Genomic DNA, 24,717 nt, shown 5'->3' with positions numbered 1-24,717 from the left:
AAAGTAGGTAGAGTAACTCAAAACGGAGTTTAAACATTTTAACTCCCTGTGATTTTTAAAACATTAATCTATATTCTGACTTGTATTTGCATAAAACTATGCACGTACGTCCTAATTTTACAAACAAAACAGAAAATAGGCTGAATATTCAAGCACCTTGCAATCAATAATTAGATTGCATGTTAGGATTTTGGAAGAAAACTGAAAATGCATTATTTCATTTCTAAACTATTTTTTGGACCATAAAAGAGTGAAAGATGTTTTTCATCTTACAAAAAGGTAGACCTACATGATCTCAAGGAACAAATTTATTTCCTTTGATAAATTATGAAATCCCAAGATTCAATAGTAATGTTTGTTTACACAAGCAGAAATGTTAGAAAATAGTTTCTTTTACTGGTTATCGTTGGACATTGTTGCCACATTTTAAGACCAAATGGTCAACGTGCTGAAGAAACATTCTTTTTATGAGAAACTGGAGTTTTCGGAACGATAATCAAACACGTGATCCATTTCATGACCTTCAAAATCTGATTATGAGTTCATTATGTTTGACAGTAACTTCTTTACAAGTATTTTGGAAAATTATCCCCTACCAATTTGGGTGAACGAGTTTTTATCAGCTCAACTTCCAGTCAGCTGATGTAACAACGTTTTACTGAAGGAGGCGGATTCATCTTGTAACGCACGGTGAAGGGGTAAAACTTCAACAATAGGCAGACCAGTGGACATTACGTCATTGAGACCATGTTGAACTTTCCAACAGATGTGATAGTCCAGCCACGACTTTGCCGTCTGAAGCAATTGCTCATGCCGTTGTTTAAGATGATGATGAGTTCAAGCGGCTAAAACATACTCCCTTTTCCCGTTATAGGTTTGACATCCTTATTAATCATCAGCTGAAGGAACATTTTTATTATTTTTGTTTTCTGGACATTAGAATTAAATTATATTTTTACCATTCATTTCTTCCTTTTCCCTAATTTATGACTCACCAATTTAGTGCTTTTTGTCCTTTGTTGAAAGAATGAAGCTGTAAAAATTGTATGGGTGAGAGAATAAGGCTATAGTAACAATGAGTAGGAAAAGAATAATGTGTGATTTTGATGATGTTATGTTACGGTACGTATTTTTCAACTAAGGATAGTTATTCGAAACCCCAGATGACATGCTCCGCTGCACATGCACATAGCATTGACTATAGTCTGTATGATGGAACCTGTCTTCTAACTTTCTGTCTACCTGGACTGGTAAATATTTTAAGGCCCTGAATAGCCACAGGTAAACAAAGAGTCGGGAGACAGGTTCCATCATACACACTATATGCTCATAGCGGCTTAGTCGGTTCAGTTTTGTCCTCGGCACAGTCTATCGTAGGCGGCGGCGTGGGTTTATAATGGTAGTATCAGGTCATAACTCTATTTCCATGTTGATATCGCACCATATGCTATCGTGACTTGAGTACCTATCTGTGTGATGGGATTTCCTCGGATAAATTATAACCATGCGAACGAATCACCTGTCTTTTGTAATTGCACGACTCATTGCAGTTATTATTCTGAAAAAATAACAATTGGAATCAGATGAAATGAACATTGTAAGCCATATGGGAGTTTGCATCGATATGTTTAGATACGATTTTGGAGTTTTGAGAACGAAAACCACGCAAACACTCAAATTATATGCTAAAACATTTTTAACTACCTATTTTAACTACCTATTAAAGGTATCGCTATTGATGGAGCAGGGTGGCTGAGTTTAGTGTTCACCAATAGTTATCATAAGGTCGCTGGTTCAATCATGAGAAAAGTTATTAGCTTTAAATGGTCCTGGCTAATAGAAACAGCTGGTTTTAGTCCGTCACAAAGCTACACATTATCTTACTTCATTCTACACCCATCCTTCACTCATATTTCTTTTGACATACGACATACGCACCTAAGTGGCACCCCGATCTCGATTGGTAGTTTTAAAATAAAGCTAGGGTGGTCGGCCGTGACGTCAAAATTACGGAACATCTTGACAACGGAACGTCTTGCCTTCGGAACTTCTTGCCATCGTACCTGAATGGTTTTAGAACCAACCTACAGTAAGGTCCACGAGAGTCTGCAGTTGCGGGAGGAAACTATTTACCACGTTACTTTGAAGGAGCCAATGAGGACAGTGCGGTGTTGCCAAATCTAATGGTACCAGCTAATTTGAAAATATTGTTCAGTATATTTAAATTAGTGTCGAAAAGTAGTGAACTGGTGATGTTGCAACGTCGCGCTAGTCCAGTCTTGGCATTGGCTGCCTCCAACTGCAAACTCTCGTGGCCCCGTGTATAGAATTCAGTATTTTAGTTTAATCCTGAGAAAAGTCAGTAACATGGATCTAAACCAGCGAGCCTATATTTCTGGGCAAATTTTCATAAAATTCCGTTTATTGTTGCATTAACATCCTAGCATGATCGAGTAACAATGATCTTTACAAAGATCAACCCCTTACACATAATACAAATTTGAATTACGTTATGTTCAATCTTCAGATGTAAACCGATCAATTGACATACTAACTACAGTAATATATCAGTTCTACCTAATCCTCTTAACTGTTATTTAAGACCTTATACACACTGACCTTCTTCTACTACCATTGACATGAATAATGTCACGATTTCAATTCTTCTATCGTAGTTGTCCTTTCTTCCTTGTTCGTGATCTTCGAAGGCTTCTTATTGCCTTCGCCATTCTTTGTGTACTCTTAACATTCTTCTCTTTCCGTGTATTCATTGTAACAGATTGCCTGAGCATTGCTTTGAACATTGCATGAAGCTTATATACCTGACACACATTTTTAGTGAATTTAGCTATTTGGAAGTAGCTTTCAGTGTGTGAGCTTAATTGTAATCTAGAACCAGGAGCTGTATTTTTTTAATTTTAGGATTCCCAGAAGACAAAGCCTCTTTCGATTAAATTGTTTTATACAGGGTGACCATTAAGTCTTAGGACGACTTTATAACTTTTAAACGACAAACGATATCACAACCACATTTGGTATACCGTTACTGGAAATTGTAAGCTACTTTTCTGTGTACACGGTGGTCGGATATCACCTTTGGGGGACGGCCCGTCGGGGGTCAGAAGAAAATCTTTAATGACAGCCTATGTTGAGTTGTACATCATTTTAAAGGTCTACTTCAACTGAAAACAATGCCGCAAACCGAACTTCAAAAGGATGATCCTGCGCAAAATGGCAGCTGTTCAAAGATTTCTTGAATCTGCCATTTTGAATCTTTGAACGACTGTCATTTTTTACTCAGGCGTTCTTTTGAGCTTGAATTTACAGCATTGTAATCTACTAGTGAAGACCTTTAATTTGATGTGCATATCGACCTATGCTTACGTTAACAATTTTCTTCCGATTCCTAGGGCTGTGCCCCATGAGGAGTAAGCGTATAATAGCAATGCAAATTAAATTAATCTTTGAACAACTGTCATTCTTGGCTCGGTTGTCCGTTTGAGTTCAAATTTGCGGCATTATATTCTGCTAGTAAAGACCTTTAATTTAATGTACATATCAACCTATGTTTCTATTTGAGATTTCCTTCTGACCCCCGACGGGCCGTCCCCCAAAGGTGATATCCGACCACCGTGTACACAGAAAAGTAGTTTACAATTTCCAGTAACGGTATACCAAATGTGGTTGTGATATCGTTTGTCGTTTAAAAGTTATAAAGTCGTCCTAAGACTTAATGGTCACCCTGTATTTATATCTTGTACAAAATCTCAGATTTGTAGCTCATGTTGATAGAACGAGTAAATAAAAATCTACTACTATAATTAATATCACAAACCATCCCAACCAATGAAAAAAAAATTGTGGGGACGCAGGGGGCTCTATGTTGAATGGGCACTTAAGAGATTTCCACAAAGATTGAATAGTAAGCAGATTAATTTTTACTTATTAAGTTCTTTGTTTGCTTCTACAAGTTCTATTCTTCGAGCTGAAGACCCCAAAGACAACTGAAGAATTATAATTAGAGTTATGTAGTCGTTTTCACTATCTTTAAGATTTTAAAACGGTTTGACTTTCGAATGATAAAGCAATACAATTGAAATAAAAAGTAACATGCATTTCCGCAACAGCTTTCAACGTAAAAAGAAAGTACGGCAAGCAATGAACAAATAAATGATCTATTGTCTCACCTGGTTTCCAATCAATTATTTCTATTCAACACTTTTAGAACAATGCAATCTGATAATGCTTGCACTATCGATCGTCGCAGAAAACAAAGAGAAAGAAAGAGTTTCCTTCAGTCAAACGGCGATAAACTAGAAGAACTGTGCTTCTTGCGAGTTTTATTTGCTACTCTATGCTTCAACTTCCGGACAGGGCGATACTCTATGGTAGTTCCGGCGATCAGCTGACTGACAACAATGACCAACCTTCGTTACAGATGATTTCTTCCAAGGCGAGCTGTTATGTCTTCTCACTTTTTACGGCATGCTTCAAGGAAGCACAGTTTTAAAGGTGGAATTGTATCACAATTTTTTTTCACAACATGTATTTCTGATTTGACTCAGTAGTATTGCTTGGATAATATGCTGGTGATATTGATTTAATGGATTAAACTGGTTGAAAACCTTTTACAATATTTTGCTAATATACGAATTTCAGTAAGGTTTAAAATGTATTTACTTAATTTAATTGTCAACCTATTGCTAGTTAACCCGAGCTACTGAGACTTTTAGTCAACTGGATGATTTTGTTAAGTTAAGGACTTGATCGACTAATTTTTCAATTAATCGATTATCATATTATCTTTATTTAAACATTATTCTTTAGTTTAAAATTGTATCTTAGTTTTAAGGTTTTCATGAACTTGATTATAAACAATTGAACTCTAAAAAGCAATAAAAATGCACCACTTTTATAATTAACTAAGTACAAAATGTCAAAATATACTATTGTTTTCATGAGACAAGAAAAAGGACACATAATTTAAGAAAAATGTTATTTTAGTCATAATTCATAACCAAAGAAAAGTCAATAATAGTACAATGGTGAATGTACTTCAAACCTCTGAATCCTGTTTTAGCAACTGAACTGAAAGTGTTTTAGGGCTTCATGTTGATTACATGCATGCTTGCCTTTCATGACTAAGCGGGTTTGCCATACACTCGAGTAGATTTTGCTTACTCAATGAAAATTGAAACGCATTTTGCTTACGGCTTATTAGGGTAATGAGGTCAATAGGTATTCCTTAGCTGCGGTTTTGATTTTGTCATCCATTTTCGCAGTTTCAATTCATTCATCGTTTCATAGCATTCATATCCAGTTCGGTTGTAGAAAACCGATATTCCTGGGAATTGGGGTACCTATCTCCAAGTAGGTCTCTAAGTACTGTAGAAGCGTATCGTGGAAAACATAATCATTCTAGCAAAAACATATTTAGATATGATGCATAAACTGAATGTTAATGGTTTACATATCGATATGCAAAATCAGTGCATGATTTGGAACAAACTTAAATCTGAGCTTACACATAGGTGTTTTTAATTTTTTTTAGATTTTTTTATAATGAAGTAAAATAACTTTTGCTTTATAAAATATATTTTACGTTATAGAAAGAGTGCCTGAAAAATCATACGTAAATATTCTATACAATACTAGTAGTGTTTATTTTGTATAGTTTCCAGTATCAAGCCAACCCTCCATGTTGTATAACTCACATTCCATTCCTATCAGTTTGCTCCAAGTCTCCATATATAGTGACTCCCGGGGGGGGAGGGGGGGGATCGGAACGAGGTCTAGAATAGAACCTGGGACCTTCAAGTACGGGTTTATTATACACGTTTTATTGTTCTGTAGAAATTAATTATGTTAAGGCCGTGCTGTCTTACTAAGATAACTGCTTCAAATAATTGGAACATTGCATTCTGACATTCATTTAGACTTGAGCAGTCAACAGGGCCTTTTTGTGGTTCGTTCTCTAGAAAAATCTTACTGAGCTGGGTTTGTCATCTGTCGAAACATCTGACTAGAGACATTATGAGAAACATTGGTGTAAAGTGTAACATGATGAATTTGTTTCGAAAATGTACAGTACTGAATGTCTGAGATTCAAGCAAACGCTAAAATCTTGAAAATTCCGTTTTTTTTAATCCCTCGAAAACATACAAGTAAAGTAATGCATTCTTTTCTATTCTACAAAGCAACTTGCTTAGAAGACATTTACAAGAAGAAACAGCAACAATCTAACTGTTTTAAAAATCCACTAACTTATAGCACAGACACACTTTTATCTGTGATCATAAACTGCAATACGTCAGTAAAAGTTTAATGATTAATTCAAAACCATCTTGAACTGACAGATTTTTAAAACTCAATCATCTCTTAGTGGAAAATAATATCTACGTGTGCATCAGAAGAGTTATTCACAAATTTGATGATTTATGTATTTGTTTCTATCCATTTCTAATGTCAGAGTTTGTTCGTACCTACATTTTGTTTGTCGTCCAACGAAATCCTTCACACACGATTATCCTTTTATTTTTATCATGACAAAACAACCAATTGAGCACAATCGGGAAGATTTTGTGAACTTTCGTAAACGACGGGATTAGCGAGATAGGTCTGTAGTTGGCGAGGTGCAAGGCGAAGGGTCGTCCTCGCGCAGGCGTAGTTGACATTTGAATGTCACCGAGATCATAATGTCTGTCGTCTGCTACAGGGATTAGGCTCGGACTCGGTGCTAATGTGGATGAACGAGCAGGTCTTGAAACGGAGCTTATGATTTGCGACTAATCCCTGTTTGGACGTCCAAGGATTCAAAAGGTGAAAGTGGTTGTGAGGAGTGAGGAGGGATTAAAATTAGATAAGTAGGCGATTATTCTTTAGAACTATTTACTTAAGGATTTTATGGATTTGAAGTGCAGCGCTAATCTAGTTTACGATTTTTGAAGGTTAAAGGTTTAAAAGTAAGGACATTGTGTTTGAGTGATTTGCATAAAATTAGAGTACGATGTGATAAACTGGGATACATTTCGCATACATGTTAAACGAAGATGTTAAGAAGAATAACCTAATAAAGGTGCAATATTACCTTTTGCGATTTTTCAAGCAAAACTTTTCTGAAAACTTGTAGCAAATCATATTGTACAATACATAGCATGTTTTTACAGTAAGGTGATAGTGGCTTTGTCTTATTTAATAATCAAGCGTAGGCTATAAGTTATTAGTGTAAAAATGCTTTTCATTTTCGGAAATCTAACATAAATCGATTTAAATAAATATAACGTTGTTATGTTAAACTATCAAACGTTCTTCTGTTGATCTTTTGAAGTAGTTGAGGTTAAACACAAATTTTATTTACATCACGAGCATTAAACGAAAGGTGGTTCCCTCCTGGTGTCATTTGAAACCGGAAGTAGGAATTTAGAATAACATACGTCAAAATATACGTCAGTTCAGACGTATACGCGTTGGCTTGAGTCAGACAGAAATAACCGTTGTAGTGGAAATAGACATTTCAGTCTGAGACAAACCTTTGTAGTTCTTTGTCCACATTTTGACATTTTCAATTTTTAATTGTGACTTTAATTTCTGTGTTGTTGTAGTAATCAAATGTAAATAATATAAAATGAAATAAAAAGATCGATTACGTAAACATTTCTCATTTCAAACACATCATTTAGTACCAATTTTGTTAAGACATCGATTCTTTTAGAATTTAGTAGAATTTATAAATCTACTCACTTAAGAAGGCATTATTTAACAAATAAATGTTTATTCAGATCTTATCTTGCTAAGTGAATTGTCTTGTGGCAAAATAGCTGTTAACGTGTTTTACGATAACATTTAGGTCCATCCCAGCTGCAGCAATTTTTGTGGGTTCATAAAGTAAAAACATCATTAGTTCATATCGTTATAAAATATATGGGGTAAAGGCAACTTGTTGAAATTCTCAGACAAGTTTTTGTTAAAAATCCTGTAAATTAAATACCCCCGCAGCAGCAAACCTGTTAAAAGCCGTTTGCCAATTTTGTCTGATTTTTTACCGCTGGGGATAACAAATGAAAAAGTGAATCGGTCCCGCGTCTAGGTCTTGCTTGTCACCAACGGTAACATATTCTTCCTTAGGTGGAAATAAGGATTGCTAATAGCAATTAACAAAATCACACAGTAATTCTAACACTTTTTAATTTAGCAAAAACAATGCTATCTAAAATGGTAACTTAAATACCAACAATGTTAAATTAAGTTGTTAACTCACAACATGACTAACCGACAAATTAAGCGAGTGATAGCGGTAACTACTTATTGTAGGCTAGCGTTAGCCAATAATGCTGCAAGGTAACAATCGACCGTTCCTGATAAGAATGATAAGAACGATAAGCCGAGGAAGGTGAAGTGATAAGTCCACAGTTGAGTGTGGATATTCCGCGGAACAACATGGTGTTATTATGTAAGTCCTTCTGTGGATTTGTTACCGTTAAAATTACAACCTTCGTGTTGTGTGTTGCTTTGCGTTTAATTTTTGATTCTGTTGGTTATACGATAGTAGAAAACGTGCAAAAATCGAAATGGAATAGACTATGAAACTGATTATCAGGAATTTTCAGAAAAGATATAGAAAGAGTGTGTGCACTTAGATAGTTTCTAAACAAATCTTGCCAATTCAGTAACTTGTTTTCTGAGAGATAATCATGTTCAACCATAATCAATATGAATTTCTTGTCAATGAATAAATAGGCTAACCACTCCCCATTGGTAATGTTGATGAGCTTAAGAAATTGGTCTTAATCTTTGACTATTGATTAATACAACTAGAACTTCCATACTCATGGTCAATTTGTTACCAGTTGTTTAAAATCAAAGTGGACGTAGTTGGAGTGAGCCATCAACAGATTGCACTGATGTAAAATACCGATGCAAACTATTTAAACATTCAAACCTATATAACGACTTATACAGAATTTCATAAAAATAACGTTAATAGTTTTAAGATGTAAATTAAAAACACAATTGGTGGATATTTCGGTAAAGAGGCATTATTGGAAAGAATGTTGAACTTGATTTTCGTCGTATTTCGTTCGACACATAAAAGATAATCCTACATCTTTAGTATTTACTTACACTTACATGACAGTATGGCTTGCTAGTCCAATTTTGTACCAATAATGTGGTTATCGTTATGTCTTTTACTTGGTAAATTCGAGACGAACGTAGCGCATAACTGTATGTTCCTTCTCTCTCTGTCTCATTACTATCTCCAGCATCAGCATCCAGTAATGAGATTACGTGTATGTTACGTAGTATGTTTGTCCCATTTCCCATACGTTCTCCATAACTGAGGACACAAGAAAGGCTATAAACTCTCATAATCGTTTGTTTAAACTATTTAACTTTACACACAAGTGCAGAGATCGCATTCCCGTCTATTACGTTTAAATCTTGCAGTAAATATGGTTAAACATATTGAAACATACAATCTTCTTCTACTTTTTAGAAATTTCAAACGTGGCTCTGGGTCAACAATGAACAATATGTGAGTAAAATGCCAATTTAGTTCAAACCAGCCTTCTTTACACTATAGGAGAAATACAGCAACAGCTGTTTAGGTAGGCCGGGGCTGCGGCGTTGCCACTTTAGTCTCGCCACGGCCAAGGAGGCTATGATTGTATAGTTTTATACAGAGACGTATCCAGTTTCTCAGATTGTTTATTGTTGCAGCCATGGAGCGGAGCCTCCACGAGAGGGACCGGGTGGGTGTCCAAGACTGTGTCCTGCTGGAGAACTACAACAGTGAGGCAGCGTTCATAGAGAACCTCAGGAAAAGGTTCAAGGAGAATCTGATATATGTAAGTGATCCAAAACTTTCGAGCTAGTTGAAGCATTGATTATTTGTCAAGTAGACAGCCTGCCAATGTTAAAGCTTTATCCAGTTTCAGAATAGGAATGAAAGTGTCACATAAATGATCTCTGTTGTCCATGATGTTATCTGTCAATTACGCGAATTGTTTAACCAATCCAAATGGAATGGACTATTGTAACTATAACATTGTGTATGTTTAACAAATATGGTAGTATCATCTAGAGCTATGGGAGAAAATATAACTTTGTCAGAAACAAACTCTATGAGAGAATCATTCAGATGTCTTATATAAACAAAATTGGTTTAATCTTGAAGGAATTTCTACTTAAAAATCCAAAAGGCATTGGCTAAATTATTAGGTATACTGATAAAATATTAGTTTCTACATATTTTTATTGTTATTGTGTTTGGTTTTAGTGTTTTGTTTCTTAAGTGTCCACATTTAATATTTTGTAAAAAAAAAACGCTAGAAACGCTAGATTGCTGTCCAATTTTAATCTAGTATTTGCTACCAACAAATCCGATTCGGTCCTTGTATTCATCCCAAAACATTTCCTTTTGTAAAATTTTCTATTTTTTTTCGTTAAGGAGAATATATATTTCTTCGAGCATTCTAAGTGAACTTTATTTGCTGAACTTTATTATTAATTATTATTACGAGAACTTTGTTGGTGCTTATAGTTTTATCAATTATTTGTTTACGTGTAAAGGTTCTTCACAGTTAGATCCTTTGGGAGGTATTAATCTGTGTACTATTTCATAATCATTAGGAGTTTCAAATATAAAAACCCACACATTTTTTCAAGTTTATTATTTTACACGATTTAAATTTGTCCACATAATTTTCTCGCGGAACTCCAATGTCAGACAATGGGAGCAATAAGGAAGACATATGACCGTAAGATTCGTTCCAACGTCTCCTTGACAATATCCTTCGCCTTTCTCTCACCAAGGGGGCCGAGCCCCCCACCGCCACACTTCCGAGGTAGCCGAACTGCAAGGTGCAATGCATGGCCAATCCACCAACTTTCTTCCTCTATGCTTGTCGCGGTTTGCAGATTACTCTATGCTTTCTCTGAATTTTGGATGAATGTGAGATGCGTTAGTGTATCAATATTACCAGACTATTCTGTAGGCATTGACTTTGAATAGGGAAAGAACCATTTTCATCCTTTTGTAAAATCTGGTACCCAATTTCGTGTGTGTTCATGTTGGTTACGTTTTATGCGATGATTTTGACAAAACGTGTCTATTAACAATTTGCGTCAACTGTTTCGATGTCATCAGAAGACATGCAATGGTTTACAAAATATATGTTACATTTTTAGTTCAATTATATTTGCACTAATAGGAACATTTAAATACAATTATATTTGTATTGTTGGAAAAAAATTAAACAACTAGTACACAATATAACACTGCATCTACATGAACCAGACATAAATATATCTTCTATACTTTTAGCTGGTCCATAAGGGTGACAAATACACAAGTGCATGTTTTATCTACATGATAACTTTACATTCGAAATTTATGATTTTGTGGTATGAATTGGAAGAAAAAGTAGGCTATAGTTGAAACCCTACAATAATGAAGGTGTGATTACAAAGTTATTATATGTGGAGTTGCAAGAGTTTTTATAAACGAATGCATTGAATATGTTAGGTAAAAGGGTACAGTTTCTTAACTAATATCGATTGGGACTATCGAATTGGAAATATCGAATAATAATCGATATTTTTAACTATATCAATTATAAAATGAAACTGTCATAACCTAACCTTACTGACCAAACTTGATGGTGAAAAAATCGAATTAAGCTTTACTAATAGAATCGACAGTTCCAATCGATATTATCCCAGTTGAGTGGTTATAGTAATCGCCTGATGATCAAAAGGTTGCCGGTTCGATCCTGAGAAAAGGCAGTAGCTTTTTGATGGTTCGAAACTGGACCCAGCTGTCTCTGATCATTGGGCTTTAAATAAAGGATCCTGAATAATAAAACAGCTGATATTAGTCAGTAACAACGCTACACAGATCATCTCACACCATTCCATTATTACTCTTACCTTCAATATTATATTTGGGTTAAAATATACACGAAGATGGCATCCCCATCTCCATTCCTAATGACAATGAAAGTGTATTCTTAAGTCCTTACACAATTTATACATACTCTTGTAAAAATCAAATTCCCACGCAATTTCGGTATTATGATCGCATTAAGAGTGAAATTTAAAATGCAAAGCACGAAAAAATTGTTATTTTAAAATTGGATGACCGGATAAAAATTTGTTCAACATGTAAAACACTTTTGCATTGTCTACATACTGCCATACATCACGTGACAAAGTACGGTTCACAACGCTGCCTTAACCATCTACATCCCGGAAGATGGACTCGCTGTGAACGTGCCTTCGCCGCCCACCTCGGCCGTGACCCGGGTAACCAACTACTAGGACGACGATGTAGAGGAAGTGAGGATGTGGAGCATACATCACTACACTCATACTTGGGCTGATGTACACTTGATATGAGTGCCAATTGATTTATTGGTGTAGCAAGTTTAAACACTTTCCAAATGATCTTAAAATTCCTTGATTTGAAGAAGGCAGTAGATTTTTTAACTGATAATTTATGTTTTCTTGTAAAAGTATGCGTGCCCGGGCATCTGGAAAAATATATTACCTATCCTGTTGGTATATAACAAAAGAGGTTTCTAGAGATTCCTGCTCGTCTTCAAAATTGTACTTATATATTAGAGTTTATTTTATTTCATACTAAAAGATGTCTGGGCCGATTTCTGGGTTATATTATGGATAACGCTAGATTATACGGTACGAATCTTAGGTAGTTTATTTTTAAACAATTACAAAAATGTATCTAATTTAGCACGATTTGAAATATGCAAAACTATACCTATATTCGAGGGAAAAGAATAATAATAATGCATAATAGTTTAGCATTGTAAAGTTTTATGCCAGCATGATCATTGTTGGTGGATTGTTGTTAAAGCGTAGAATAATCAAGACTTCCTTTAAGATTTGATCATTGACTGAATACTATCTAAAAGTAAATTCCGACCAGATGTAGAGACCGTTTTTATATATTGGCTATTTTATTCATTTTAATTTCACCAATTTCAATTAGGAAAATTTTAAATTGAATCGTTTATTGCAGAAACCCAACCAACATTTGTTCACAGTTGTGTGATTTATGCAACAAACGATGCATTTCAATTTGAACATCATTAATATACTAAAAATATAAATAAAAAAAAATTGGTTGTGATGTTTCTTCAATAAACTATCCGTTTTGATTGCATTCATAATGGAGTAAGAATTTCGTCTGCAAAATTAGAGGAAACAATTTAACATCAATACTCTTCAGCGTAGCTATAAATAAAACATATGTGAAAACAGGCTTCAGGCTTTGAATATTACTGTACATTAATAGTCAATGCTTTTTTTAGGTTATAGAATAGGATAAAAGGCTACTTTTAGTATCCTGAATACATTTTTCAGTTTACTATACCAACTTATAATCTGAAACTGTCGAAATGTTATATTGATTGGTCATTATTAATAAAGAACCATATGTTTCAGACCTACATCGGTCAAGTCCTATTGTCCGTCAACCCGTACAAGAATTTGCCTATCTACACACCGGAGACTATCAAGGCCTACCAGAAAGTGCATCTGTTCGAAGCGCCACCTCACATGTAAGTAAACAGAAAACTGATGGTAGTCATATATACCCAGTGTGTAAATGAAGTCTTGAAGAAAATCTGTATTTTAAAAACCGAAATAGATAGAAATTTTCTGTTTGTGGCAATAATTAATTGCCCCATAGCAGGGTAAGGGATGGCCTATTTTTTCAAATAACAACCCCTATTGAGTGACCCCTCATTTTGAAGGGTTTGCCAAAAGAAACACAATGACGCAAATCCGAGGTGAATATCTCACCCCTAGCCAAAATGGCGGGTATTTTACCCTTAATCATATTAAGAATCGTATCCAACCGTACGTGTGAAGGTATGTAAATCTTCATTTATTCTGAAAAAATAATGTTTTTTTGTTTAAATGGGTGCTTTTTCACAAAAATAAATTTTTTGAATACCCGCCATTTTGGCTAGGAGTGAGATATTCACCTCGGATTTGCGTCATTGTGTTTCTTATGACAAACCTTTCAAAATGAGGGGTCACTCAATAGGGGATGATATTTGATAAAAATAAGTCACCCCCAACCCCCTAGTTAGGGGGGTTAAAAAATATTGTTGATGTGAAAAATTGCTGAACTTTTGTTAACATATTATTGCCACAACAGAATATTTCTATCTATTAGTTTAAAAAATACCGTTTTGTTTCAAGACTTAATTTACACACTGCATATCTATGATAGTACTGTAGTACGGTCCTTTTATGTAAATGATAATCGAAAGTGGTACTGTAATTATATCATTATTAACTGATGATTTGATTTCACATTATACACGATGACTTCAAGGAGTTCACATTTCCAATCAATCTATATCTACTTAATACAATAGGGTTTTTCTCAGTTACATCAATTTTCTAGCCGTCCTACTTTACCAATTTTTACGATCGAGGTGTCATTTTAAAGCTTATGATCCTGTGCCCCTGTGAATGGTAAAAAGGAATTTCCCTTATGGCTTCGCCCCTCACGTTTAATTCATTTCTAGAGTCCATTTTCAAATATCCTGTTATGCTGACCAACTTTCTTCATGAGACTTTAAAAATAGGGATTGTAAATTAAAAGCTGTTTCTTCAGTTGAATGTTTAACCGGTTGTAAACAAGAGACTAAACAGTTTATGGAAATGTGTTTTAAATAGTCTACTTTTTGACGACTGTGACCTGATTGAGGTAGATTACTCTATGCATCTAATAACAGTCCTAAACAGACATAACCTTGAAAAGGTAAATGGCTGGTATTGCACTGGATTCATTTTAGCCTCGAAGGCAGGTTTTGGACCCTATACAGCTGTTTAATAAATTCCCTTAATTAAATCCCTTAATAAAAGCAGCTGTCTGCGCACAGGTCCCTTTCGTAAATACAGTATAATCTTCTGGTTTTAATGTATGCTTAGTCTCGTGGCAATAAAAGCATCTGAGCACGGCCACTACACAGAACGTGATTTGCAGGTCTTTGGCGCAGTCACGATCACAGACGAATAAAAGAACCAGACTAAATAATTACTCTGTGCTTTGCGCGGGAACAGCTGTTGCTACACGGGACTATAGTTAGTAAACCAACTCTCCAACACCTTCATACAAACATACTGTGGTTTAGCTTATTATACATTAATTATAATATTATGTCTGTTTGTATATTGTAATTTACGCTCGTATGCCATTTTATTTAGTCCATAGTTTACTACAATTCCATTGCCGAACCTTATTAAATTACATATTTGTTTATAGTTATAACCACTGCAAAAATTCATTCCATTAGTTTGAGGCCAGGTAAATACTTCAATCTCATCGTCAAATTATGTAATCTTTTTCCTCTTGGGTTTATCTCTAAACACCTGACTTAATGCTGGCGATAAAGATTATTATAACTTCAAGATTAAATTGTACAAGTTTGTTTCCTTGCTAAAATTCAGCATCAAGGTCAGCTTAGAACAAGAGTGTTTAATAGTTTCTTTTCATGTAATCTTTGGCATAAAATATATTGTTTTCATGCAATCATTTTGACTATCCATTTTCAACACTGACCCATTTTTGAAAACACAAGATGATTTTATTGTTAAATTTTTATCATCTTAGGTGTGTGTCATCACACAACCATTCAACTCCAATGTTATACAATATGGAAGCTTGATCACACCTAACACCATCATTTGAAATCTTCCAGTGACTGAGAATTCATTATTTTTTACCAAACCTGATTTTAATTTTGTTCCTGTAGCTCTTCTTTGAGTTAGTCATCCTTAGATTTCTAGGGTTTACATAAGCAAACTATGATAATTTATAACAATACCAATTTCACATTTTGGTTGTAGATATGCATTGACTGATGCCGCATACAGATCTCTAACTGAAGAGCGAAGGGAACAATGTATTCTTATATCTGGTAAGTTTCATTATTCTATGCTCTATAGTTGGAGAGAGCTCTAAGAATATAATATCATGTAAAAAATAAACCCCTCCTATTTTGATTGAATTATTGAATATTGTGCTATTAATGAACATTTAAAACCAATATGATAAATGGTAACTTGAAGGAGACAAAACTTGGATTTTAAACTTACCTACAACAATGGAATGAGATCAGCTGCTTGTGAATCACCTGTGACTAAAGCTTTTAAATTTCAGTTGCGCATAAAAGCGCAAATATTCCTGAGTAATTGAAGATAAGGCACATACTGGTGCGTTATTGCAATGTTTAGCTAGAAACATGATTGTGAGCCTTTTGTTTTAGTTGAAACTGTTTCTGATAATGGTTATGTGGCTCGTAATTTGCTTGTGATAAAAAAATGTTCTTCAACCATCAATAATAATCATGGGCGTCCATTGATAAGTTGCAAAGGGGGCAGGACCGTGCGTTAGCCAAATTTTTACCAATTTTAAAAATTATGTAAAAAAACAAAAAAATTACTTGATTTTAAAGTGAATTTAGTTAAAAGAATATGTAAAATCAACCATTTTGTATTTACACTATAAACATATTCTGGTAGAGGACACCTAAATCCCCCTTTCCACTGGGGATTATTCCTTACCCTCTGGCCCCCTATGACTCTTTATACATATTATTTTGTAAAATATGTTGTCATATTGTTGCCATCTCCAAATAAAAATAATATTAATGATCTGTGTTTTTTAAATTTGATGTAGCGGTAACACTAAATCGTAGACTTTATCAATTATCAACATAAGATATAGTCTCTGAATTCAAATTCACACTCAAAGAATCTTTATTTGTTTCTAGCATAGAATATGTACATAAATAATGTCAAAAGAAGGTGTTGACAATTATAAACAAAGGTTTCTTAAAAGTAACAATGTAAAAAATAATTTACTTCCTATCACTCATTGAAAGAATAAATAGCTTTGTTGATGAGGTACTGCTTTAATTAAATTTTGAATTTTTTACTTGATGCCTCATATGTTATGCTTTTAGAAATTTTGTTTATACAATTTTAAACCAGCATATTTATTTAGGTTTCCTTTTTGATAAGTTCCAGAGTGTGAGAGCTCATTGCGATACAGCCCCGATTTCTGGTGTTAAATTCGTGATTGTTACAGATTAGCTCCAATTCCTGAAATCTATTCTTTATGGATAAAACTGTTTAAAAAACATTCATTCCAAAAACAGTCATGATGTTTTCTAATTAATACTTTCCCCCTCCTCAGGAGAATCAGGTTCAGGCAAGACCGAGGCATCCAAAAAGGTTCTCCAGTTCATCGCCGAGGTGTCGCACCGAGGTCAGGCCGAGGTGGTGAAGGATAAACTGCTGCAGAGCAACCCAGTGCTGGAGGCCTTCGGTAACGCCAAGACCAACCGCAACGACAACTCCAGCAGGTTCGGCAAATATATGGACATCTCTTTTAACTTCAGGGTGAGTTTGGAGAATACTTATGTCCTTTAATTCTTTTACAGATTTACAAAGACTTTTTGTGTGTGTATACATACATGTTCATAGTGTCCTTGGAGCGAATTATAATAAGCGAGAGTATGACAGAGGATGGGGGAAGAGTGCTTAAAAAAGCATACAAGTATTCAAAAAATTGTGAAATATGTATGTTTATATAAAAAACAACATCGTATTGCAGGCTTAATAATGATGTTTTGAAAACCTTTTTGTAATAGTAAAAAATATCATAATATTAATTTTGATAGCCACTGGATTACTTATATGACTTTTTAAGCTCTGTCTGTAGTCCAAAATTGCGTCTAACTTCAATTATTTAATGCTGACATGTTTAGTTACAATGTGACATCCTCACGTCGAAAGCATAAAAATCTACAAAAAAAAAAACAGTACATACACACAAGACATTTAAACTCAAAACAACATGATAGTGCTATTATGAAACGGCAGACCAGTTGTAGGTAGACTTGTAGGATAGCCACCAAACAGCTTTAAAAGTACCAAATTTTATAGGGAGCGAGGAGGACCCCCTTTCTTTCTTGGGAGGGTGTGGAACACCCGGTTTCTCCCCCTTGCCATAGTCCTAGAACCGCCACTGTTTAGATCTCTTTTACTGATTAGTTTAGTATAACACCTAGAAACCCTTATCTACATATTCAAACAGCTGATTTTATATTGTGATGCTAGGGAGACCCTGTAGGAGGAAATATCTTGAACTATTTGTTGGAGAAGTCTCGAGTTGTTCATCAAAGTGGAGGAGAGAGGAATTTCCACATCTTCTACCAACTGTTGGCTGGAGCCCCGGACCAACTACTGGAGTCCCTCCAACTGGAGAGGGACATTAGCAAGTACATCTATCTCAGTCACCCGGTAAGTGTCACATTTTAACATGACTGGTCATAATTAACTTAAACGTTATGTGTAATAGCAAATGAGACAGGTAACTAAAAATAAAACTGTTTTTATAATACTGGAATTTATCTGTCAGTAAACCCATATTTGTGATATTTTTTGATTTTGAGATATTGGCATCACTGGATTCATTGGAAAAATCTGTATCGACTTTTAACATTAAACCTTTTCAAAACTCACTCTTTCCATTCTAATTTAATGAAGAAAGGCAGGTATCTTTGCAAAACTAACTAATTTTAAGGCCCTTGTTGTTCCATAATTCACTCATTACAAACAGTCAATCAAAATGCTTTATCTTCATGATGTTCACCTGAATTTGTGGCCTTTTTCTATCTAGCCAATAACATTCAAATTGTCACGTGACTCTACTATTGTCAGAGAATGTCATGCCACAATTGTATCATACCAAAACTCACTCCTTACAGATTTTGAAGCTCAATTTCAGGCAAATGGCTGATCAGAAATAGAAAATAAATATTTCAAGAGGTTTCAGAGAAAATTTGCCACCAAGGTAACACCCTAACAACTGAAAAACATGATAATTACAAATTCGGAAAAGGTTTTTTTTAGTTTGTGTAAAGTTTGCTAAACTGCAATGAGTGAGTTTTGGAATGGAACGTGTCATTTTATTTGCACTTTTGGTGTCATCCCAGGTTCAAGAATTTGAATTATATAAAAGTGTCTATTACCTTATTTTTTTACTGATAAAATGAAAAATAATTTTTATAGACAAAACTGTTTTCTATTATTCTGTTTTCTCAGGAGGCCAGTACACCTGACCTGGAAGACAAAGCCCACTATGATGAAGTCAGAAAGGCAATGACAACAATAGAACTGAGTTCCACAGAGCAAGAGGAGATCTTCCAAATTGTCTCCAGTGTGTTACACCTTGGAAATGTGGGATTTGTGGAAGACGAAGGGAAATCAAGACTGACTAACTCCATGGCTGTTCATACAGTTTCACAGGTAGCTTTGATATTTTCCTTAGCTTAAAGGTCAGTAATAGTCTGTGGTAACTATACTTAATATGCCACTATAATATCTTTACTTATGATATATGCAGCATGTTATTTAAACAAAAGAACTAACGTCATAGCTGGTTTTTACTTAAATTGTGTATGGTCATCTTTGTTGTTTTGTGTTTTTTAAAGCTTTTTAAAGTAGGACAATCTCAGGCATCGGGAATAGTTGATAGCTGAGTGGCTATATAGTTCTCACCTAGTAATCAAAAAGGTCACTGGTTAGATCCTGAGAAAAGTCAGTAACTTTCGATTGTTTATAACTGGACCCAACTGTCCTTGATCATTGAGCTTTTAATACATGGTCCTGACTAATGAAACAGCTGATCTTAGTAAGTAGCAAAGCTACACAGATCACCTCACTCCATTCTACACTCCTTTCAGATATATTCAGCTTAAAATATGCATCAAAGGGTGTGCCACTGTATTCAAAAACCGATTATGTTGTACATAAATTTAATCTTGACTAATATTTGTGCAAAATCTCTTTCCTTAGTACATCAAACATTTGAATTTCCCAGTTACTAGGATGCAGTGAGTTAGATCTCGCCCAAGCGCTCACACACAGAACGATAGACGCTAGAGGAGACGTGGTGACTACTCCTCTCAACAGGGAGATGGCCGTGTACGCGAGAGACGCTCTAGCTAAGGCAGTCTACGATCGGCTGTTCACTTGGCTCATCAACCGTCTCAACACATCTCTGCAACCCCAGGAGCAGCGAGGACAGCTGGTTGTTATGGGGATACTAGACATTTACGGCTTTGAGATCTTCCAGAAGAATAGGTGTGTGCCAAAAGGGAGGTTGATGATAAAGTAATAAATGCACATTGAGCATTTAATTTTTCTTTTAATTTCTCTATATCTAATTAACATTGGTAGAAATTGAAGTTTATTTTGTACTTCTGAGTGTCTGATGTCATTTTTTAGTAAGGATATAGTTATTTGTGTAACTAGTGGTGAAAGTGGCACTTTGCTGCACACGAGAGCAATGTTTACACATCTTGACTAATATACTCGCCTGCGGCTCGTGCGGAATGATCTCGAGTGCAGCAAAGGCCTTTTTCACTCGTGTTACACATTATATTTTTCCTACAGTCACTATAAATCATATAAATAATTAGTCTTTCAAACACTATACAACACGTTTTTAGATTCAGCTGGCAACACAAATGGTGCCCTTAGAGAAAGTAGTACCCGCGGTCCGTATCACTCCGCTATTTTTCCTCGGCAAGAAATGTGCTCCGCGTTTTGAGAATATAGTCCCGTATGTTTTTGTAATTTGAAGTGGTTTCCGCGCCTAAAAAAATGCTTTAAATGTATTTTTTTTTTGTTTATTAAGATCGTAGGAATGTTTTAAAAACGTTTAAAAGAAAAGTCCAGGAAGTTCAGAAATACCGAAACTATAAACACGAAATGACAGGTTAAATCGAAGTTATAATAGTCAATCAGCTGCTCATAGTATTATTATCTTTAAGTGTTGCCAACCTATTTCCAAGCGTACACGGATTACGTGCATAATAGAACCACGCTGTTTTGTGTTGTTTCGTTGGAATCCTGATGTGCGGCAAAGTATAAACCGTACGGCAAAGTATAAATATGCAGCAATTAGCAGCTTTCTGTACTATAAACACTACAAGGAAGCCAACTTTGTCGGGTGACTGTAGGAAAAATTTTTAGACACATCATTTGAGATAATTATGAAATTGAATGAATTGTAAACAATAATTTGAATGAGTTGGCAAATCTTGTCAAAAAAGAGTTTTTTGTTTTGAACCTCAAATTGGACCAAAATAATTTTTTTGCTCTTTGTGGCAACAAAACTAAGCTCTCATTGACTCAATCTTGTTTAGACTGAGTGTAATTCTACATTAAAAATCCCTTCTATCACTAAACACAAGAACAATAATTTTCCTTTTGGCGGAATGTTAACACAATAAGGCAACTAAACATTAGTTTTGTCTACAGGTTAGCCAAGAAAGGGGTTTTTGAATCATTTCTTTCTTTCTTTCATTTATCTATTATGAACTTCGTGATAACCACTACACCCAGGAGATTTAGTACAGTGCTAAATAACATCACATATTACATGGTCTTAGGAGTGGTGAAAAAGTGACCAACTAACTTTCATGGTCTAATTAATTTAATTTAATGTTTTATCATGTTCTATTAGAAGTATAATACCTGTCTTTATGGCCAGATCTTGGAGTTTTGTCCTAATATGTTCTCTAAATATTTTATCTTACTTTCCCCCCCAAATATGAAAGAGTCAAACAGTTCATCTTATCATTGATAGTTACATTTGAAGGTACTGTAATTTTTTAAATCAATGTTGGGTCGTCTTTGCGAAAAATGTGTTTTGCAAACAAACTTACAACATGTACATCTTTTTTACAGTTTTGAACAATTCTGCATCAACTATTGCAATGAAAAACTGCAACAGCTTTTCATTGAACTGACACTGAAATCCGAACAAGAGGAATATTTGAAAGAGGGTATTGAGTGGGAGCCTGTATCTTACTTCAACAATAAAATTATCTGTGATCTAATCGACGAAAAACATAAAGGTAAGACAAATAGTTCATTGAATGTAACAATGTTTCCGAATAAGTCCACATTCGATAATTTAATATTTCAGAAAACATAGTTAAATCATTTTACAGTCAGAGGTAAAATCGGTTCAAACCCTCGGTTCAGCCATTATCAGTTCAGATGTGCTATATTGGTTGTGAACTCTCTTACCATCAAGTGTCTCATTCATGCCATCTTGTTGTTCATTAGCCTTGAGTGCCAACATGTGCATGTGCCTGTACTTGGAAAGATCCAGAAGGAATTCTCTGTAGGTTGTGTATTTCTTCTGGTCGCTAATGTTTGAAGATCCGGCCCAATTTCTTTCATTAGGTTCTTTCAAATGGAGAGTTTCGATGGATCTACTGAACTCAGAAGAGTCGTTACCATTCCAATACTTGAAGATTGCGAACGCCAACCCATCCTCAATCATATGTGCTACGATTGGGTCTTTGGTGACCAGAAGAAACTCAGGGTTGGTCGGGTTGCGTTGTATGTCTACCAGCTGCCATGGAGAAATCAGGCTGAATCTGACGCAAGACATGATCTCGGCAAGATGTTTCTGCCTTGTGTCCCAGTCAAACATCAACCACCGAATCGCAGACATGAAAATCTCCATCTCGCAATGGACGCAGATGTAGTTTGACGAGAGGAAGATTATTACCTCATCTGGGTACAACTCAAGGAAATCTTGACTGGATACAAGAGTGAGGAAAAATCTCTGAATCCGAGGAACCATGAGTTGCAGAATCGTGGGGTTCTTCAGTTTACGAGCCTCCAGATACAGCATGAATGCTTGATCTTCACAAAACAAATCTTCGTTGTTGATAAACGCCCAGCATTGTTCTTCAAGCTGTTGGATTTTCAGAAATTGAGAAGCCATCAGTATTTCCAAAACGTTGTCTCGTTTCAAAACGGTGTAGCTATCTTTTTTCAAATCCAACATCCATTCGTAAATGTAAACAAAAGCTTTCTTCGAGACAGCCGATTCAGGGATTTCAACTCTTGTCTTTTCAGTGAAGAATTCAGAGTAGCATTGAAGCACCAGAAGGTGGCATCGGTACTCGTAGTTTCCTATTTTAACAAGAACGTCAGGGTTTATGTGATTTGTGATTCTATAGTGCAATAGCTCGTGCAGGTCTGTTTTTGGAGGTAAAACAAAATTTTCCCAGTCAATCGCTGAACCTCTATCAAATCCTATTTGTGTCAACAGCAGTTCTTCCTTTAAATAGGCAATGCCATTTTTTCTATCCAAAGAATTGCTGTTTAGATTACTTTTTGCGTGATCGTCTTCTCCTTTATTCTGATCCCCGTCCATATGTTGAGCATGTGGGGTCCTGAACATTCTAGAAGGAAAGGGTGGCATGTTGGAGAAAAATTCTGCTGGTAAATCTCTTTTATCCATGATGATAATACCTACTTCACCAACCGTTTAGCTTTTGTACAATCCTATATCTGTTATTTATGTAGAATTTTTAAACCCTCAAACAAGTTGTAACGAGAATTTTATTTCACATACAAAGATTTTAAAACAAAGTTATTGCCATTAGCTGTATCCAGGGGAACCAGACAACTAGATATTTCATTTTCACTAAAATTAGAAGACAATACAACCTATTTACTACAGAGCCTTTAAGTAACTCAGTTAACATTTTTTTACACAAAAAATTTTAATTCATCAACTTGTTTGCAATCAATATAAAATCAAAAGGTGTTATAATGTGAACATGATAAGTAGTAATATTGTCATGTATATTACAGTACATATTCAAGAGTTTCTCTGTTGAAAGGATGTTAATTTAGTTTTCTGCCTTTTTTTGTAAAAAAAAATTAAAATAAAAAGCACTTACTATATTAGTATAAAGAATGTTTCGTCTTTTTCGTCTGTTATTTTTTTATATGCTCATTTAAATTAATCAATCTATTGTTTAACACAAACCTTAATGTTTCATTTATAAATGGTTTGTAGGGATTTTTTTCACAAATACATGTGTAAAAACTTATAGGTACATAAAATTATTTAACTTTATCTTTGGATAAAACACAAACTTTTTCTGTAAACTGCAGGTATTATTTCAATTCTGGACGAGGAATGTCTGAGGCCTGGAGAAACGAGTGATGCAAGTTTTCTCAGCAAAATGACAGAAAAGTTAAAACACCACAAACATTTTGTCAGCCACCAGATTGCAGATAAAAAAGTCCAGAAAATCATGGGAAGAGAGGTAATAAATATTAAGTTAACTTAATTGTTTTATAGATTTGAAGATCAGGAGAATCACAACATAGATAATTTTGTATAGAATGTATCCAACCTATTCAAAAATAAATAAATGTGGAGTGAAACTCCTTGTTAATGTTGGTTACCGACTAATAATCAAAGAATTGTGAAGTAAACATATAATTTCTAAACAAACTGAACAGTTTCAGATGCCAATAAACTAACATTTGAACCATTACAGGAATTCAAACTAGCCCATTATGCTGGCGAAGTGACCTACTCCATCAATGGGTTTTTGGAGAAAAACAACGACCTTCTGTTTCGTGATTTGAGGCTCGTCATGTCCGAAACCAAGAACTCAATCACTAAGGTAAGATTATTAACTGTAAGAAACGTGTATCCAAAAGAAATTGTATCAGTATCCAAAATCAGCCTTTTCCAGTACAAGCTCAAGTTTCATGTGTGAGGCAAAGCCTAACACAAAAACGCAAAATTTTACATTCGAGGAAAAACTGAGCACGTAAGAG

At 34.9% G+C, this 24,717-nt stretch overlaps 2 protein-coding genes across 3 annotated transcripts in view; one reads left to right on the top strand and one right to left on the bottom strand.

The window, feature by feature from the left end:
• The window catches only part of LOC128991606 (unconventional myosin IC), a 50,081-nt gene that overhangs the window by 19,049 nt on the left and 6,315 nt on the right, over positions 1-24,717 (top strand). Inside the window, exons 1-11 of one of the 2 annotated variants that reach the window (XM_054414633.1) lie at positions 8,420-8,449; positions 9,718-9,845; positions 13,465-13,580; positions 15,886-15,956; positions 17,237-17,442; positions 18,163-18,345; positions 19,150-19,353; positions 19,928-20,190; positions 21,802-21,971; positions 24,040-24,194; positions 24,432-24,560. In XM_054414633.1, coding sequence (XP_054270608.1) covers positions 8,437-8,449; positions 9,718-9,845; positions 13,465-13,580; positions 15,886-15,956; positions 17,237-17,442; positions 18,163-18,345; positions 19,150-19,353; positions 19,928-20,190; positions 21,802-21,971; positions 24,040-24,194; positions 24,432-24,560 — 1,638 coding nt within the window. In that variant the 5' untranslated portion in view covers positions 8,420-8,436. Of the gene's footprint in view, positions 1-8,419; positions 8,450-9,717; positions 9,846-13,464; positions 13,581-15,885; positions 15,957-17,236; positions 17,443-18,162; positions 18,346-19,149; positions 19,354-19,927; positions 20,191-21,801; positions 21,972-24,039; positions 24,195-24,431; positions 24,561-24,717 lie in introns of those variants that run through there. The other variant, XM_054414644.1, reaches the window with a different exon arrangement.
• LOC128991614 (ectoderm-neural cortex protein 1-like) lies at positions 22,021-23,509 on the bottom strand. Its single transcript, XM_054414654.1, has one exon. The coding sequence runs from the start codon at positions 23,375-23,377 to the stop codon at positions 22,085-22,087; it is 1,293 nt and encodes a 430-aa protein (XP_054270629.1). The 5' UTR covers positions 23,378-23,509; the 3' UTR covers positions 22,021-22,084.

This window comes from Macrosteles quadrilineatus, unplaced genomic scaffold (genome assembly GCF_028750875.1).
Source record: "Macrosteles quadrilineatus isolate MER2022 unplaced genomic scaffold, UCM_ALF_1.0 Scaffold_1__1_contigs__length_201487025, whole genome shotgun sequence".
In the NCBI taxonomy this organism is placed as follows: domain Eukaryota; kingdom Metazoa; phylum Arthropoda; class Insecta; order Hemiptera; family Cicadellidae; genus Macrosteles; species Macrosteles quadrilineatus.
The sequence above is the reverse complement of the archived record's forward strand: the minus strand, read 5'-3'. Positions and strand labels throughout refer to the sequence as shown.

What these genes read in the sequence shown, in the direction of transcription:
- LOC128991614 (XM_054414654.1), bottom strand. Translation starts at nt 23,377, where the DNA reads ATGGATAAAAGAGATTTACCAGCAGAATTTTTCTCCAACATGCCACCC.